The following is a 20,000-nucleotide window of genomic DNA, read 5'->3' on the forward strand; positions in this document are numbered from 1 at the left end:
ATACACACACACACACACACACACACACACACACACACACACACACACACGTCGTGGTGATAATGTCAGGACAGGGTGTCAGGTTAACCGGTGAAAGAAGACAAACAGGCTGAGAAAATGTTTGGAGCTGTCGTTAGAATAAACGTTCCAATTTTCTGAGCATTTGTGCTTTTCTACATGGTTTGAGAGCCAGAGTTGTGCCTTTTGGTGGTTATATTGTTTTATTTTACTATAGGGATCTTCTTTTTTGGTTTTTCGAGATCAACATAAACAAAAACAAAAAGAATCTCGCCCTGGTGTTTCCCAGTATTGCTGTGGTGTTGCATACGTTTTTCTTTGGACACACTGACAGAGTGGGCTTGCCAGATAAAGAACAAAATGGAAGGACAACAGGAAGGAGAACAAACAGCAAAAAGCGAAATAGCTAATAAAATGATTGATGGGGCGGATGTTTAACCACCTTTAACCCTCTGTCTGCCTCTGTCTTTCAGGTTGAGTTAGTCTCAGCCGTCCATGTTGTACATCCCAACATTAATGTTCTAACGAATAGAAGTTGTGTCTTAAGCCATAACTGTTGACCTTTCATAGCTAAACAAGCCGACATTTCACGTCCCATACAAATCAGCCAGACTGTTCTAAGTGTTATCAGGGGACCCTGAGTTATACTGTGGGACATTACAGTTCTATCAGTTACAGGCAGTGCTGGGAAGATATCTACCACCTAATGAGACGTTTCGGTGCAATGTGATCTTGTTTGACTTTTATTTTGAGCGACTCCTTTTAATGTGTAGTTTACGCATGGTTATAATATCTTTACATGTTTTTTAAGCAAGTTCAAATTAGTGGCAGTAACTCCAGTAGTTAACCTGAAATAATCACATTTTAAAAAGTCAGTGTTAAAACAATCCTCACACACTCAGATGCACAATGAAACAGATGTTGTTTGTTGTAATCATTGCTCCTCATGAAGAAACCCGCTCCTAACATGCTTTCAGTGTAAGTGTCCAAATCCATAGTCCTCCTTCTGTGTAAAAATATATTCTTAATTTTAATATGAGCATTGTTAATCACTTTCAGCAAGTATTTTCTTTAGTGTGAGAGTGTGTTAGTGTTTCCTCTCATCCATTTCAGTGTAAAATCCTGTAACTTACTCTTGTCTAACTCTGCTCAATAAAATATTTTCTGATACATTTTGGAATACATTTTTAATTTGAATAACTTTGGTCTCTCATCACTGACACTGACATTGGACCTGTTTTGGTGTTCAAACCTCCAAAAATATACGTCACTCAACCATTCCATGCCGGACCTGACCCGCAAAGCACCAGCTTTGTGCATTATAGTAGCACGATTGTCAGGATGATGTCCAAGACAAGGACAGAGACAAGTGGGCGCACGCCACGTCTTGCTGTTTGTTTGTGTGTATGCGAAAGAAAGACAGAGAGAGTGAAAGCGGAAGAGAAAGTGTTCTATTGCACACAATGTTTCTGTAAGTTATTAATAACTGAATCGATCACTTTATGACTATTTTGCCCAAACCCGCGACATTCTCTCGTAAGCTCACCCAAACCTGAAGAACTTGTGAGTCATGGGTCGATCCGCGCATCACTACTGACTGCAGACGCTGAAATGACATGTTTTTTAAGATAGCCGTTGTTCCTATCATTTTTCTAGTTCTGTTTATGTTCAACACAAAGTGACAGAAGTGTAAGAGGTTATATCTGCCTCTCCATGTGCTGACACATGTTGGACCTGGATCACTGCTGCTCTCCTCAGAGTAAGGAAAAGGAGAGCGGGCTGAATGAATCACTGTGACCCTGATTACGCCCCTGAACCATACTTTAAGAAACAGTCACACGTGTCAGTAATAACAGTAAGGAGGGAAACAAACTAAGGACAGAGCACAGACATTTTTAACAAGGAGCCATAAAAGGAGGATGGACCACTGGAAACCTGGCAATTAACCAATGACCCGGCAGCTTCTGGGAGACAAACGGGAAGTCATGCAGTAAGTGGAGTTTGTCAAAAGTGGTAACGTTAAGTCTGGAGGTGACAGGAAAAGAAGACAAAAGGAGGATCTCAGTGGTGAGTCACAAACTGTGGAAGGAGCTGTAAACTGTAAACTAGCGATATTAAAACTGACCTTGTAACGATAAGTATACATACAAAGATGACAAAAGGCCAGAGTCATGTGTCAATTGGAGCCATAAAAGGGGAAAGGATCCAAACCTGGCAGCCCTACAACTCACCCAACAACAATAACGTAACATGCACGAGGAAAGATCTCAGTCATGGCTGCAATGGAGCCATAAAACAAGAATAAAGTCTTCTCACCTGGCAACCTCAGGTCTTATAATGGCGTGTGTTTCCCCAGGCGAGTCTCTGAAGTGTACATGTGGTCAAACTGTTGTTGATCGATGATGACTTGTGGTCGAGACAGTACAGACCAGACACAAACAGGCCGTCTTCACACAGTGGCTATACATGCAACGTTAGTGAGCCAATCACAAGTGGACAACACTTAGTACAGGCATGGATATTAATATCTCAAAGCAATAACATAACAAAAATCATCATTAACAGTTCTGATAGATTGTGGATCTGATCTGATTTTTTAGTGGAACTATTTGACTTAAGACTACAGATAAAGGTCCCACAAAATATATTGATCATTTATTTTTCTTAATAAATGGAAAATTAGTAGATACATTTTGTTATGGTGTTTGGCTCAATTAATTTAGGACGATGTAAAAGCTGGAAATGGAACTTTGGTGAAGACCAAAAACTGGACCGAGACCATAGGCTGCATAACATATTGATGGAGTCTCCATGACGTCACCCAGTGGGCGGCTAATCTAAATGGGCATCTGCAGTGAAATAGAGGCGGGCCCGGGTGACTCAGCAGAGCAGACAGTTAGCGGCTAGTCTTCTTTGTGAGAAGCTAGCATAACATGGTTGGTATCAATGGATTTGTTAGGTTTTTTTTGTTTCATATGATATGATCTTTACTCTGGCTTGAACCTGCAACAGCCTTTTAAAGACAGTAAAGTTTTAATGTTGGGCATTTTAACACGGGGGTCTATAGAGAATGCTCCTGTTGGGACCTCACATTATGGCAACTGAGCCAAGGATCTCAATCTGCCAGGATCCTCTATGGGTGTGAAAACCCTAAACCACCTTTGAAAGTGCCCTAACTTCCGCCTGTGGACTCAATGCACAGTAGCTATTGGTTACTGTAGCCTGTGACCCATGATGTCACCGGGTCAACCGGCATCACACCGCTACAACAAAGACAGCACGCTTGCTTTTCTTTTCATCTCACAGGATTTGAAAGCTAAGCTATCAGCTAAGTAGCCTTTCCATCCATGAACTGAACCTCCACTGGGCATAGTATATTATTTAGTATACATTATCTTTACACAGCTAAGTAAGCACCGAACTGCTGTACTGTTGTAAATGTATGTACTTGTATTGATTTGGTTTTAATCACTGAGCTGTATTGTGTAATCTGTTGTATTGAGCTAATGGGAAACACTAGGTTGTTTCACCAGGTGATGTTAGTATTGGACACACAGACAGAGTCGCACACTAACCATCTTCTTAACACGGCACCATTATCATACATGCTACCATCTCACAATAATCGTGACTCGGCCTTTTAACATAGCGACTCAAGGATAAGGATTCAAAGCTCCCGCTACATATTCTTTCTCTGATCCTAAATGTCACAGGACCGCAAGCACACATTTTTTGGCATACAGGCGCATCCATTTGATGAACTGCAGTTTTTGGCACTTCTGCAGTCTCACCTGCCCCACCCAGGAGGTTGCTGCTGGACCGAGAGCTGACCTTTTATGTGGTCTTTGTCTGGTTCCAGTCACACTCTGAAAGCAAGCAAAGAACTCACAGAGATGTTGTCATTTTAGCATGAATTAAAAAACTAAACTATTAATAAATGCATCTACTGATCATAAACTGACAAGAGAGTGATCTCCTGGTTTGTATAAGCAACATTATCCAAGATAATTTGTTATCAGGGTAACATGTATGTGCATTAGCAGGTCCACAGTGAAATGAGTTAGCCTCTTAAGGGGTGGGGGAATTTACCCGAAAATACCTACAAACGACATACCCAAAGTAAATTGAAAGCTGCTCTTCAACCATTTGCACCAGCTGCATGATTTTGGTCTCATTCAAAAGATAACTCTCTTTTTGTTCTTGCAAAAACATTGAATAATCACTCCAAGTGCTTCTGGCACTGAGTAATAGTGGCCTAAATATACTGAATTTGAAGAAAATTCACTCTGCCTGAAGTTTGTTGTTGAAAAAGATGCTTGAAGATGGGTATAGCTGGAAAACACAATGAAAACATAGAACCAAGTGTTATGAAGTAAAACTTCCAATTTCAGATAAAAGGGATAAAAACTTAATTTATTAGACATATTTTTCTAAGAGTAACACCAGGCGTAAACAAACTGTGCAATTTGGAGATATTATAATATCTATTAATAAATATTATTTTTATGTATTTATAAATAACTATTATATACCCATATTCCCTGTTAGTAGTAATCACACAGAGTAAGTGAAGTATAAACACATTTCTTTCTAATATTTTTATGTTCTTTTTGTATTTTCTTCTGACTTGAATATAATAAATATAATTTTGAAAATAAATACATTTGTAGAAATAAAATCCACAGGATATGACGTATCAAACTGACAAGGCGTTCATTAGCATTACGATGCACGAGTCTCCGGGAGTCTGATCTGCTGGTGGCTCAGCCTGTAACAAAAGAAGTGGGTGGGCACTTTCTTATCAAGTTGACACTCATTGGCTCATCGAAACTCCGATTGGCTCAAATTAAGTGTCAATCTAACGCTAAGAGTCTGCGCTCCAACAAGGAAGTACATGAACCGCGATGAGCGCACAAGATATTAAGTTATGACTGTTTATGATCACACAATGTAAAAATCGATCAGCTGATTTCACAGATTGCAACACCTGTTCATGGACTTTTATCGATGTGACGATGTTCACAGTAGATATCTTTTTCCCGGAAACGAAAGGAGCGTCTTTTTTTAAATATTGCTGAAAAGAGGATATTTATGAGGGTTTATAGGTAAGTGGGCTCAAAGTTATGATTTTGAGTGTACTTGCTAGTTTGAGGAGCTGATTGTACCGCTGTTGTGATTTTCATTTTCATCTTTTTTTTTCAGAATTAGGAAATGTACATGTACATGGCACAATAAAACTCCTCGACGGCCCGCCGGAGGGCCGTCCACCTGATAAGAGGTTTTAACATGTAATGTGTGTTGAGTATTTTAGTTGAAATGTCCGAACCACACAGTAACCTTCCCCCTCCATCATATCATGTAACACATGTTTCTACCTAACTCTATCAATAGACAACATCATCAGTATTGGACAATTCTGTGATACCATGGATTATGTTCAATGACAAGGATATGTTTTTACAACCACTGTAAACATTTTTACTTTTAGTCAACATATAAAAATGACAACTACGTTAGGGTTAGGGAAACAATTGTGGACGCAAATTGTGAGGTGCAGAATCACTCTCTGTACTTCCTTAGAAGACTCAATGTTGAACCCTGAGCTTAACTGCTCTAACATGCAGTTCCACTAACAGCCACTAGGTGTTGGCTCCAACAACAAAAGTCTGGCTGTATGGAAGTGAATATAAAACCTCCAATGTATCTAGAAATCAAAACATATGGGTGTATTTGGCTGAATAAGAAGACAGTAAAGCATGTAGGGCATTGATTTATGGATACCTCAGTCTTTTACTTACTGGCTTGCTTGTTCTGTCTCAGGCTTCAGCACGTTCAAGAAACTAATCCCTCTCGTGTGTGTGTGTGTGTGTGTGTGTGTGTGTGTGTGTGTGTGTGTGTGTGTGTGTGTGTGTGTGTGTGTGTGTGTGTGTGTGTGTGTGGCCTCGGTGCTGCTCAGGTTCTTGGTCAACAGATGACTAAGATTACTTTTATTATCCAATTAGTGATTGATTTTATGTCAAACATGTTTGTTCATTAAATATTGTTTGTCCCTTTGTCATTTTGTAGTGTTGTGTGAGTGTGTTTGTTTGTAGTCACTGTGTGATAGATGTTCCCTTGCAACAAGACTTTAGGATAACTGAGGCACTTTAGCTGTTCTGTTTCCACCTCTCTCTCTGTCACACACACACACACACACACACACACACACACACACACACACGCACACACACACACACAGGGTGCTGAAAGAACACAGCACAATAGCTTGTTTATCTCAGGCTAACAAAACATGCAGACTCTGGTGAGTGTGTGTGTGTGTGTGTGTGTGTGTGTGTGTGTGTGTGTGTGTGTGTGTGTGTGTGTGTGTGTGTGTGTGTGTGTTTGTGTGTTGAGGACACAGGGCATGGGGTTCACAATATTAGCCAATGCAAACAGTCTTAGGTATTCAGGCCTATAAACACACACACACACACACACACACACACACACACACACACACACACACACACACACACACACACACACACACACACAAAAGACACATATATACTTACATATACTTAGGGAAAACACCACAAGATATTATTTAATGAAGTATACCTTGTAGGGGCACTTTTAGCTTGTTATTAAGCATTATTTTGTATTTTCTTTTAAATAAAAACCTTCATTATACATTTGTGAAGTTTTAGTCTTACGTTAGATTTTCCACATCTTTATTAATAAGTTTGACTTACAGCAAAATGCAAAACTGTAAATCTTTTATTTTAATCTTATGAAAATAAATTCAGTTAGAAATGCTTAAATACTTCATCTTCTTCTCTCCTGGTGTTTCTCAGCACTGGACGGACAGAAATGTCTGGCCTGATAACCTCCTGCTCCCTGCTCTCCCTCTGACCTCAACAGGACAGCCTGTTGATAAAAAACAATGTTTTTGTTTCCTCTGCAGCCAACTTTAGTTTTGTGACCTTTTGTCTTTTCCTCTTCTTGTAAAAGACCCAACATGTAAATGACATCTCTGTTATACGTTATGTTCACTTAAAAAGATGCTGAACCCTACTTACAACTAAATACTATCATGCGATGGGACACCAGCCCCTTCCCCACATCCCTGCATCCAGCCCCCCTGCTCGCACCACGACCAACTTTCATCTCGGCCTTCATTTAGATTAGATTAGAAGTTTTATGACTGCATTATCGTGGTGACAAAATCTGTCCACATACAGACAGTCAGACATATAAACACCTGGTAAAGAACTCAAACCTCCTCTGTGCTACTTCCTGCTACAGTATGTGTCTCCAGTATTTCACCTTGAGGACACACACACAGAGTCTAAGGCTGAAAACAACACCAGCATAGCTGTAATTAAAGCAGGGGTGTCAAACATGTGGCCCGGGGGCAAAAACCGGCCACGTGTGATGACTTTGTAAAGTGCAAAAACTAGTTGTTTTGATCATAAAGTAAAATTCTGTTCCAGATACCTGTGACAAAATGTTTTGTACCTTTGTAGATACACTGTGATCAGTAAGTTGTAACGCACATGTGTAAATGATAAACTGAGGCATAATAATGTTTAAATTGCAACTTTCTTTTCTGAAGAAATTTCAGGTTGTTCATAATGTTTTGTAAAAAGATCAAATTTGAACATTTTCAGAATGTACTTGTACTTTTTTGCACTAAAACGAAGGGAACATGTGGAGTTGTCGTTATTGATATGATTTTACTGGTCCGGCCCACTTGAGATCAAATTGTGCTGTATGTGGCCCCTGAACTAAAATTAGTTTGACACCCCTGAATTAAAGGGACATGTGATTCGTTTCTTTTTGGACCAGCTGTCCTTTAAGTTCCAAGAACTACAGGGATGGTCGAGATGACGTGATGCTGCAAGGATCACAGGAAATGCAAATGTCAACCAGGGGGATGATGAGAGCGATACAATGATGATACAATGACCTTTTGTTCTTTTTGGAGATCTGGTGCTCTCTTCAACATTTTAACAAGACATGTTAAGAGAATTGCCTTATTTTGAATTGATGACATGTTTCAGAAGTCCGCTACAGACTGTACTTCTGTTTGTGGTGTCACAGATAAGTGTTGACGGTACTTTGTACACAGTACTACTCCTCCCAAATCCCATGTTCAATTATTTTCTGTATGTATGTGATAGTTATGCTTTTCTAATCAAAACCATACAACTAATTTTACATCAAGAGAGTATCTACAGTGTGTGGGAGGTTCTCCTTACTCCACCACCACTTCTGAGGGAGTCTTAAGTTACGATGCTTTTGGGAAACATTTCTTCCGCTTAAAAGGGTTCATGATGGATCTCAGGATCATCTCGGCCTTCAGACGCTTTCGGGAGAGGAGGCCCGTGCAGATGTGTTCTCTCCACAGCAGCAGGCCTCACTCAGCAGGGCTGCTGCTCTGTGGGCAGAAGGGAAGAGAGCTGCTGAACTCTGGTTAACCCCGAAACACACACACACACACACACACACACACACACACACACACACACACACACACACACACACACACACACACACACACACATGCGTATATATAATTATCAAACTTCTGAGACTTGCACTTCAGAGTGTAAAGAAAAAGACAAACTTACAGTGACGTGTAAGAGGAACATTAAAAAGCATTTTAACTGATTAACACATGATTAATCACATATATACTGAGAGCCAATCAAAGACAAGGATTTACATTATTTTAAAATATACCATATAGTTTTCTGTATAATGTAATTTATTTATGTTAATTCCTTATTATCTTCAGCAGAAATTAACAACGTTATGCTTATAATATATAAATAATAACAATAAATTGAATTTCTATAGCACTCAATGTTGATTGATAAATAGGGATAAAATAACAGGAAATTGGCTACAATTGAAATAAAAACAAGCAATGGGATAAATCTACCTTGTTCTGAATTACACATATTGCTTCGGATAACACATTAGTGTGTGTGTGCGTGTATGTGGCTGTGCATGTGCACTCATCTATTTGATTGAGACTGAACTCTTGAACTGCAGCCACGCCACTTTATCTTTCACTGCTCATTGTGAGGGCATGAACACACACACACACACACAAGCACACACACACACAAAACACACACAAACACAGGCAGACAGCCCTATGTTGAACTTGATATGAGTTATGGAAAGGAAAACAGAAGTTGGGGTCAGACCGTATGAGGTCCACCCTGAAAGAATCTCCACTTCTTTCTCAAGGTAAACAAAAGCTAGCTAGATAGAGAAGACGAGTCGAGAACGATCTCGAAGAGGGAAGAGAATATAAATAGGAGCAGGGAGGGAGTAAAGAGAGAGACAAAAAAAAACGAGAAAGGAAAGAGAGACAAAGGAGACGAGAGAGCGACTAGAGTAGAGATCGAGCATGGCTAGCTCTCGCGATATCTAGATATCTCTATACGCTATATATGCATCTCTTATCTCGCTCCTTACTCTCCTTATCTCTCTCTCTGTCTCTCTCCGCTCCCTCTAATCTCTCTTCTCGCTCTCTCTCTCTCTCGATCTCTCTCTCTCTCTCTCTCTCCCTCTCCCTCTCTCTCTCCCTGTCTCTCTAGCGTTTCAATGTTGGTGTGTTTTCAGGGTTTAGGGTGTGTGTGGTGTGTTTGTGTGTGGCACCTCCACCGGCATGGAGTTCACCCATGTTTGGTGCAGGATGGCAGCCTGGCTGTGGGGGAGTTAGTGGGCCATGGCAGCATTAAATCTGCTTAAATTTGTTGACAGCGTGGATAAAGTGAACCGAGTAGTGGAGTATTGTTGTAAACGAGACGTTTGTTTCCGTGTCTCCGTTAACCACTCCCACTATAAGAGTAACAATCTCAAACATCCCATCGTTCATCCGGGACGAAGTGTTACAGAGGGAGCTGTCAAGACCCGGGAAAATAGTGTCTCCCTCCAGGAAGCTGCCGTCAGGCTACAAGCCTCCTTTGTAGAGACATGTCGTGTCCCACAGGAGACAGGTACTCATGACACTCAACAAGAGAGATGATTTAGTGTTCAGTTTAAAAGCAGACAAATTGAATTATGTTGTTTGTTTTTCTTTTTATAAAAAACTGAGAGTAACAAAACTGAGGAAAAGGCTTCATCTGAGGGTCCTCACACTCAGACTGAGGGAATCGATGAGGCTGGAGGTCAGAGCGAAGCCGTCAGTGAGATGAGTAAAGAGGAGAAAAAGAAAAATGATAAGTCAGCTGATACTGAGCAAACTGCTGTTCGTGCAGTCACAGCAGTGGACACAGTAAGTGAAAGGAAAGATGTGTCAACGGAAGACAAACATGGACCTAAAGTTTCTGCAAAGAAAAGTAAAGAAAAAGACAAAAGAAGTTGCTCTCAGGCCAAACAAGGAGCAGCGAGGCAGGAGGAGGAGGAGGAGGTGGAAGAACACGGGGAGGTAAAGGAGGAAGGAAAAGAGGAGACAGAGGAGGAGGAAGATGAGGAGGAAGAGGACTGTACTGAAACAGCCAGCCTCTACTGACTCTCAGGCTTCTTGGATTGATGCAGGAACAGCAGCAAATAAAAACATTCCTGCCGAACACTAGAAAGTACAAAAATGTAAAAATTGAAGACCATTGTTGATAACAAAAAGTTGCTTTTAAACGCAATAAGAGCGCAAATAAAGAAAACAACTGCTGTGAGGTGCTGCACAGGATGAGCTGTGAGTGTGGGAGAGGATCTGAGGGAGGCTGGTGTCCAGTGTGTGTGACGAAGTGATGACTGAGCTTGCCACCCAGGCTCCAGGACCAGCAGAGGGAGATGAAGATGAGGAGGAGGAGGAGGAGGAGGAGGAGGAGGAGGAGGAGGAGGAGTGTGTTTACATGTTTAGATATCCCAGAGGCTCTCCAAAGGTCAACAGGTCGCCGAGCCACCCGGAAAGCCCCTCTACATTCCTGTGTGTGTGTGTGTGTGTGTGTGTGTGTGTGTGTGTGTGTGTGTGTGTGTGTGTGTGTGGGTGTGTGTGTGTGTGTGGGTGTGTGTGTGTGTGTGTGTGGGTCAACCCGAGGCCATGCAGCCATGTGGATGTGAGAGGCCTGACTGATATTGAAATGCATGACGTTTTCTGGATGACGTGTTGTGATTCTTTAATAAGACAACCTGCTCCTTTTCCTCTGTAGTCATTTCCATTTTCCCTCCTTCACTTTCTTCTCCTGCTTCTACCTCTTGAAGGAATGCTGTGAACATTTCTGGGAAGTCATAACTCATTCCTAGTTGATGCATATCACTCTTCTGCTAAGCCTAAGTAATTTCATGTGTCACCTTGCAAGCCTTTTCATCATCTTTGGAACGTGCATGTGTTGTAGCAGAGAACATAAAGAATGCATATCTGCCTCCCAATACTCACTGTTTTTACTCAAACATTTGTTGGGGACTTTTTTCAGATTTCACATTTAGTGCTCCAGTGAGTATTTACAGCAGCAGGACGGTGTGTGTGGGTCATAATAAAGTAGAGTGTGTGTGTTGATGAAAGAACAGTGTGTCTCACTGATGTGATTTGAACAACAATGAGCTCTGTGGCTCAGAGGAAGAACAGACAGCAGGCTGTGAGCCACACAACACTTGTTAGTAGATACATGTATGTGATTTGTTGACAATTAGAAGAATATAGAATATACCAAAACTGTTTTAATGGATAGTTCACCCAAAAACAATATTAATTGTATATATTCATCTGGTCTCCTATCGAACGGCCCCAGAGCGGAGCAAACCTTTTCCTGGGACCATTGAGAGTGTAGGGTGATGTGTAGTGTACAGTTGATATTGTTTGTGGGTGAACTATCCCTTTAAGCACTAGTGTTAATATAATTAATAATGCTGCAGTTGTTATATTTCATACATTTATTATATTATATTATTAGGATTAATCAACAAGATTAATTAAGATTTCTTCATTATGTTGATCAAAAACTTTAGGGTTAGGGTTAGGGTTAGGGTTAGGGTTAGGTTTGTTGTGGTACCTTGACAACAAGGTACTACAAAGAAGAGCAATTGATGGAAAGGTAAAAGAGAACAACAGGAGCAGAAAGGCGTGGTACAGTTGGGACTTGAATGTTGAACATGTGTAATGCTGCAGGAAACCTCAATCATGTATATGATACAAGACAGTTTGTGCTGAATGTAAAGAGTACATCATCAGGAGAGCACTGCAGTGGATTGACAGAAGAATGTTTAATTGAGGTAGCTTAAAGTAGAAAAAGACAGACATGATTGGGAGCGTCCCTGAGGCAGCAGAACTAATAAAACTCAGCCAGCCCGCTCTCATTTACAATCAAAATCATTATAAAACATCACTTCGCAGCAGAGGCCAGCCTTCCACCTGACAACATCACACGTATGAAAAGATTCACTAGCAAACAAGTAACAAAGTCATTTGTTCAGGTTTTAACCCCATGACCTTCAGCATTAACAAGAACACATGTCCACAGGGAAAACACCACCGTCACATACACACTTTTCTTTCCCCATAATCTTTAATCAATCACATAAAATGCATCCAATAATTTATTCTCATGGGGAAGGGCAGGCAGTAAAATATCATGTCCCCACTTTTCCAATTCAGCAAGGAGACGTTTTCTTACAGGCATGTCTTCGGCATTATTGAGCATATATTCAGTAGTTTTCTGTAAACACACACACGCACGCACGCACGCACACACACACACACACACACACACACACACACACACACATGCTTATCTCAAATTAGCCCCTGCGTCCAAGTAACATGTTCAAGACTCGATCCTGTAAGTCAGACCTTTTTCGTAATTCATAAAAACTGAAAAACCCAGAATATTCTAGCTAAATGTGTTTGAGCAATTCGTCTCAAAATGTACCCTGTAGTCACATAGTGCAAAGGCCACTTAAAACATTCACAACATAAAACAATATTAAAGGTTTTAAAAGTGGAACAGAGGCTCCCTGTATCTCTGATCATAAGGCTCTTTAGGCTCAGACTGGTATGTGGGTTACATGTAAGTCATATTTTACATAATTCATTTATAGTTTTGCACAGTTGTGTATCCCCGAGTTCCTCTCCATTGACATACATCATGAAGGCTTTCAGTGGAGTTTTAATTTCCCATAATAATCTAAATCTATGTCACAGGCTTTGATTTTACAAAAACTGTGGGAATAATACTAAAAACATGGAGCACTTACTTTATCAGCAGAAATGATGCTTTATTCACCCTAAATAACCCACTACCAAGTTAACCCTGCAAATCAGACTTCATATAAAGATGGCAAAGTGCATCCCATCCTCATCATCACTACCCTGTACACCAGACACTACGTGCATCCATCATCATGGTTGAAAGTACAATCTCAAAAATAATGTGTGCCTGTCTAAACTTCAGGGATAATCAAAGGTTTTTGTCCAACAATAATTCACCAAATGTGAGCAGTGAGCAGCTTCTTCATCGGTGAAAGAATACTAGTTTGAGAATACGGTCCCTGAAAACTAATTCCTGTTTGGACAGAGCTAAGACGTGTGATCCATGCTGTTAAGTTACTGAACCATAGTTACATTAAGGCCGTGGTTGTCAACATCTTGGCTTTCATCCCCTTAAAAGCATGTACCACAAAGTTAACCACAGCAATGGCTACAGCCCGAGTGATCAGTTTAACATATAAGACATTTTTACAAGGTAGCTGCAACGTGTTGGTTTCAGCATCAAAGCATGAAATCAGAATGTGGTTTTGGTTTGGAAGAATCTGCAGATTTGACTGGACAATGTCCCCCACCTGACATCCCAGATAAGTGGGGGAGGTTTATCCGAGGACTTTCAAATAGCCAGTCATCATCCACCACATGCCATATGTTTGGTAGCAGTACTGCTTTTTGACTTCATATGTCACTGTAAAAAACAAATGAATAAGCAGCAAATATACCAGAACAAGACATGCACTTGTGCTGGATCTCCACCTGCATGTAAAACTCTTTGAATGCAAAGGTCCAGGTGCAGGTGAGCTTTTAAAATAAATTCTGAGACATATACAAAGTCAGGCAGTAGATGAAGTAGGCTAACACAGAATGCATTTCATAGTGCAGTACATCATCTAATTACACGAAGAAGCACAATGGATGGAAGTCCTGTGACTTTCTTGTTTCATCCTTGATGCTCTTTTAATTGTGCACGTTCATTGGTGTTGCAACCATGTAAGTGTCATTTTAAAATGAATTGCCAAATAAACAAAACAGCACAAAAAGATGATAGGCCACCTGTTTTCCACAACGCTACAGGCTCTGAGTGACAGTTCTACAGAACCAGTCACGTCGCTCGCGCTGACTACGTCTCCGAGCTCGGGGACGCGCCTGGAGACGTGGACGCGGAGGAGTGATCGGTGTCTTCCAGCTCCTTGTTAACGCCGCTGTCGGCACCGGAGGAGCGCGCGGTAGCGGAGGCTCCCTCCCGCTCGCGCTTCTTCTGCTTCATGCGCCTGTTCTGGAACCAGATTTTAACCTGCGTCTCGTTGAGCTCGAGCGTCGCGGCGATCTCCACGCGCCGCGCCCGCGTCAGGTACTTGCTGAAATGGAACTCCTTCTCCAGCTCCGTCAGCTGCCGCGTGCTGAAGTTCGTGCGCAGGGCGTTGTTGTGTGCGCCCGCGAGGCCGAAATCCGACACTTTGACTGAGTGGAGGAAAGGAGAGAGACAAGCTGTTATAAACGTGTTATAGGAACTTATATATATAAGGAACTTGTATATATATATATATATATATATATATATATATATATATATATATATATATATATATATATATATATATATATATATATATATATATATATATATATATATATATAATAAGCACATGTGAGCCTTTCTATTGTTATTTCTCAAAGAACACAAAGTCTCGCCTGTGGAAATTAAATTAAAAGATAACAGAGAAGAACAGACTTCTGCTATATCCATTAAGAGAGAGGAGAACATCCCTACCAGACGTCAGGGGCCATGTGAGCTGAGACCTGCTCTCTGTGAGACAGGCCTGCACTGATAAGTCCTGAACGCACAGAAACACATTTTTGTAATATACTTTTAAACGACAAAATCCGAGTAGTCCAGTTTATGTTCGACATGCGGAACTATCAATAGCATACATATGAAAAGTAATTATTTTACCTTATTCTTTTTATTTTTTTACGTAGTAACATTCGTTCTGTTTCTTCACTAAATTTCTTCACTATATTTAGAAGAACATTGGTGTCTAAATGAATGAATAATGCATTGTATTTATTTATTTTAGGGCTAAAGCAAAAGTAATATTTTAATGCTAACGAAATTAAAGCGATCCTTATAAGTGAAGGGTTTCAGGCCATTTTTTAGTGTGTTTGAAAGACAATAGTCATAATCGTAATAATCATAATAAAACGTTGTTTTTGTATATATACAATATATGTGACAAATCTTGATTAAAACACGCATCACTTCAAACATCTAATCTGTTTCTTATTGTCTTCATTCTCCATCGGTTTACAGTGAAACCAATTGAGACTTGAAGTGAAATAAGGAGGAAAGAACAAACGAAGCAACATTTACATGAGAAAAGCCTGCCATCTGTGTTTACTGAGACGTTTGAAACTGAGACGTTTGAAACTGAGGCCTGCAGGAGAAACACACATTGTATTTGTAGGCTAATATTAATATATATTATTTATATACTTTTGAACCTCTTTCGTTCGTGTTGTTACTAAAATTGCAACCAAAACAACTCTTCACATTGTATTGCACACTGTGGTCCAGATTATTATTGTTCCCTCGTTTTAGCTATTCATAAAAAAATAAGGATTTTTGAAATAATATTTGGCTGCAACATTCCCCATGACAGAAAACCTCACAAGTCAATATTTAACATGTAATCTCAATATTTGACTCCGTACAGGCCGAAGCCCCCTATAATGCTTTAACTGGCCGTCTTTAAATCACCACTATGGACCAATTATCGCCAGACAAATCTGCCACCCTTCCTTACCGGTTTTGGGAGGGTTCCTCTTCACTTTCATCCAGTCGAAAGTCTGCCCCTGCCCGGCCTGCTGGCCCTCCTCTTCACCCTTTTCTCGGTCCTGGGAAGCCGGTAGCTCCCCATAACCTCCCGCGTGTGGAAGACCCAGGTAGCCCGCTGCGTCCAGACCCCCGCTAAGCTGCTGCGGGTACTGTGACCCGGCCAGAGCGCCCTGAGGCCCGCAGTAGGCCCCGGCCAGGGCCCCGTAGCTGGGGCCAACGGTGGGGGCTGAGCTGGGGAAGGTTGATTGATGATAGTAGGTGGAGGCCACAGAGTCCTCCATGAAATATTGGGAATGAACGGTGTTGGGAGGGCCTATAGCGTTTGCATACTCCGAGTTTGTGGCGCACGCCTGGGCCGCATAGGCCCCGGTGCTGCCGCTATTCCCGTTATTATAGGGAGACAGTGTTCCGCTTTGTAAGCTTTGGGTTTGAAGGTGAGGATGATGATGATGGTAGCCGTTGTTCGTCTGCTGATGCTGTTGTTGCTCATGATGATGATGTTGAGGATGCTGCTGTTGATGCTGGGTCGCCCCTGTGGACCCGAGCGCTCCTCCACCCCCAGAGCCCCCGTACAGCCGCCCATCTCCGGTGTAACTCACTCCCGCGGCGCTGCTGTCACTTCTCGTCCCGTTAACGGGAGCTGGAGACCCGGTGGGTCCCGTATGAAAGGAGCCGGAGGTCACCGGGAAGCCCTGATGCTGATCCGGAGGATGGTGATGCAGATGATGATGGTGGTGGTGGTGGTATCCAGGTTTAGGCGCAGAATAAGCGCCGGTCCCAGGTCGGTTACAAATGGAGTATTCCACAAACGAGTTCATGTTGTCCATGCAGACCGAAGGCACGGGGTGGCGGAATGCAGTTTAAAATGATCAGCAAGAAACAAGAGCCCACAGTTTGCAGAAATTAGTTACAAAAAACCATCAAATATAGAAAGATCCCATAGAAAACGTTTTTTCCAAGAGTAAATGGAATGGTGTGAGATTCCTCGGATAAATCACAAGACAAAATAAATAAATAAAACTCCGAAAGAAAAGAAAATATTTAAAAGCAAAAAAAAAAGGAGAAACAAATGAAATAGGAAATGTTCAAAATCAGCAAAAATTGATAAAAAAAAAAGAAACAGCAGAAACTTCCAATATGGAAGAAAGAAAGTGGGATGTGCACGTCCCAAACCAGAAACACACATGGATAATGTGCTCTGCTGTGGTGTGTGTGTTTGTGTGCGTAAACGGAAGGCCTTACGCTGTCAGCAGCTCAACTCAACCTGAGCTTTCCAAAGGCTCATCAGTGACAGTGGAAAACACCGCGAGAAGACAGAAAAGAGTCAAGTCACCTCTTCACCTCCACGCAGGTTACACTCCGTCCTCGTCCATTCTGGGTTTTATTTCTCTTACTTTCTCTGCTCTCCCCTGTTTTGCGTGACTCTCTTTCTCCTCTCTCTTTTTTTCCTTGTCACTTCTTTTCTTACCTCTGTCGCCGGTCACGTGGCTCGTCGTCACATTGCCTATGGTGACCGGAGGACAGAAGTTTGTCAGCCGGTCACAGAAGCGGGGGAACCACCGTGTGTGTGTGTGTGTGTGTGTGTAGGGGAGTGGACTTTGCGCGCGCGCATTTGTATCGACGCACGCGCCTCATCCATCACTCGCCGTGACATTAGCACGACAAAGAGACTTCAATCAAACCGGCCCATCAATCTGATATCAGCACGGATCTGTCAGAGCAAAGAGAGAGGCAGAGAATAAAAGAGGAGTTGTGAGCCGGCCTGCTGCTTCCAGACCTCACTGCAAAATACTCCCAGAAATACATGTGGCACTGCTGCTGTGCTTCTGATAGTAACTCCTGTACATACTGCTGCTACAAGTCAAATACACACCAACACTTCTCACAACCCTGCAGCATTACTTTGATAGTGCTGTTATTGCTGATGGTAGTATGACTATAGTAGTGAAGTTGTTTGTGTCATGTTGTGTTTGGAGACCCTCTTTAACAGCTCAGTCACTATTCCTCACATTGTTTTATTAGCGGGCTGTAATGGCAGAATTACTTATAACCTGATAAATGTCACATTACTTGTGTTTGGGCTCTCAGAGACCCCGGCAGTAAACTTCATATAAGCCACACCCTCTTACAAACCAAACATAGGATTTGTGTTGTTGGAGTTTTATACAGTTTGTTCATCAGAGCTTTAACAGAGGGTTTGGCCCCTCTGGGGTCTAATGCACTCACACATAAGTAACATCACTCTGTTGGATTACGTATAGGGCATTTCTTCATCTGTGGATGACTTTTTGGCAAACAAAAGGAACATATATTTGTTCACATATTGCTCATATAGTATATAAAATGTGAAATATTTCCTTAGTTGGTGTAATAACAATGATTATGGTCATTTCTGTATTTCGTCACCTTCATCAAATGTTCAGTTTGGGACAAAGGGAAGAGTTTCTATTTGAATATTTTATACGTTTTGGGTTTGAAAAAGGTCAGAAGAAAATAATCAAATAATAACAATACATTGCTAAATAAAAAAATACACTGATTTAGCAATTGTTGTAATGATTTACTTGTGGGGTCTGTTGGACTCCAAATGATGAAGAAAGTGAAGCCAAATGTCAACACAACACTAAGTTTAAAAACACGGAGGATCATTCTTGTTTATTACAACCTTGGTGTCGTTGTCAAAACGTTGGATATCCTCTTTATCAGTTCTAACATCGAGTAATCGCTGGCATCGGGGGAGGGAACACTGTAACAACATCTTCTCACACACATTACTGCACATTCACTTGCACTGCACATGGAAATGTATATTGATGTGGATTATAGATTGTACCTTCAATCCACTCTAAAGGTCTTTCTCATTGTGTAAGATTCTTCCACAGGCACTGAGAAGGCCCAAAGAATGATTTCTGCTCTAAAGGATCTCGTCTGGAAAAATGATTTAAGTCTGTAGGAACACTGGCCCGGGTGTTAAAGGCTAAAGTATGGAACCCATGTATATACTGCATATGTCACATTTCACCAGGTAACTGTGAGCTAAATTCAATGGATGCACAATAAAAATATTACTGAAAAAACACACGTCAGACAGGTTCAAACAGGTGAACAATTTAGCCGGATAACTGAAACCACTTTATCTGGAGATACAAGTTAAAGAGACAGTTGGGTAAAAATGTCACTTTCATTTTCTCTTCACAATAAATTAAGACAGGATGTATGATCGTCTGAATGCAAGTTGTTTTTTGCAGATATGTCACTTAGTTCACAGATATCAGCAATTTGGTGAGTACAATATTAACATAACTGATAGACATGATGAACAAACCTACAAAAGGAGCTGGGCGTACTCACTCGGAGCTCCCAGCCTGTCTAAACTCCTCCCCAACTCCTCTGCAGAGTTACAGCAACTAAAGCAGTGGCAATGGTGAAGTCCAGATTACTAAGTACCATAAAAACAGCAAATAGACAAGTGGAAAGCTTTACATTGTTCAAACCAGCGTCTTCTTCAGATCATCTTTTCCCCTTTCCCTGTTCCTCCTTCAGCCAGCTCACTAACACTGATTGTCACATTAAAGATTATTGATTTGATTATCTATTCTTTGCACATTTTCCTTACAGGATGCAGGAAATCTTTTAATGAATCAAAAGGTTTCTATCGATCAGAGAGCTCGATCGCAGAGGCTTTAGGGAATCAGTTTACTTTTCAACAATTGGATTGGGAGGCCATGGATTTCTGATGGCTGAACGTGCACGTGCGAGTGCTCGTGTGACAGTGTGTGTGTTTGCTAATTGAATGAATGAGCTGATCTGTTATAGAAATGAGGTTAAGGCAGACAGGAGGCCTTCTGGTTGGCCAAACCCTGCCGATCCTGCTGGACAGGAAGCAGGGACTGCCCTTGACGACAACACAATGTTCTTTCTGTGAGTGTGTATGTGTGTGTGTGT

At 41.3% G+C, this 20,000-nt stretch overlaps 1 protein-coding gene across 1 annotated transcript; it reads right to left on the reverse strand.

The window, feature by feature from the left end:
• Positions 1-14,339: 14,339 nt before the first annotated feature.
• hoxb1a (homeobox B1a) lies at positions 14,340-16,882 on the reverse strand. The gene is made up of 2 exons (XM_029438275.1): positions 16,024-16,882; positions 14,340-14,680 (listed from the first exon to the last, which is right to left on the reverse strand). Exons 1-2 carry the CDS (start codon positions 16,880-16,882, stop codon positions 14,340-14,342), a joined length of 1,200 nt encoding a protein of 399 aa, XP_029294135.1.
• Between the last annotated feature and the right edge of the window lie 3,118 nt (positions 16,883-20,000).

Source organism: Cottoperca gobio, chromosome 8 (assembly GCF_900634415.1).
Source record: "Cottoperca gobio chromosome 8, fCotGob3.1, whole genome shotgun sequence".
Lineage (NCBI taxonomy): Eukaryota > Metazoa > Chordata > Actinopteri > Perciformes > Bovichtidae > Cottoperca > Cottoperca gobio.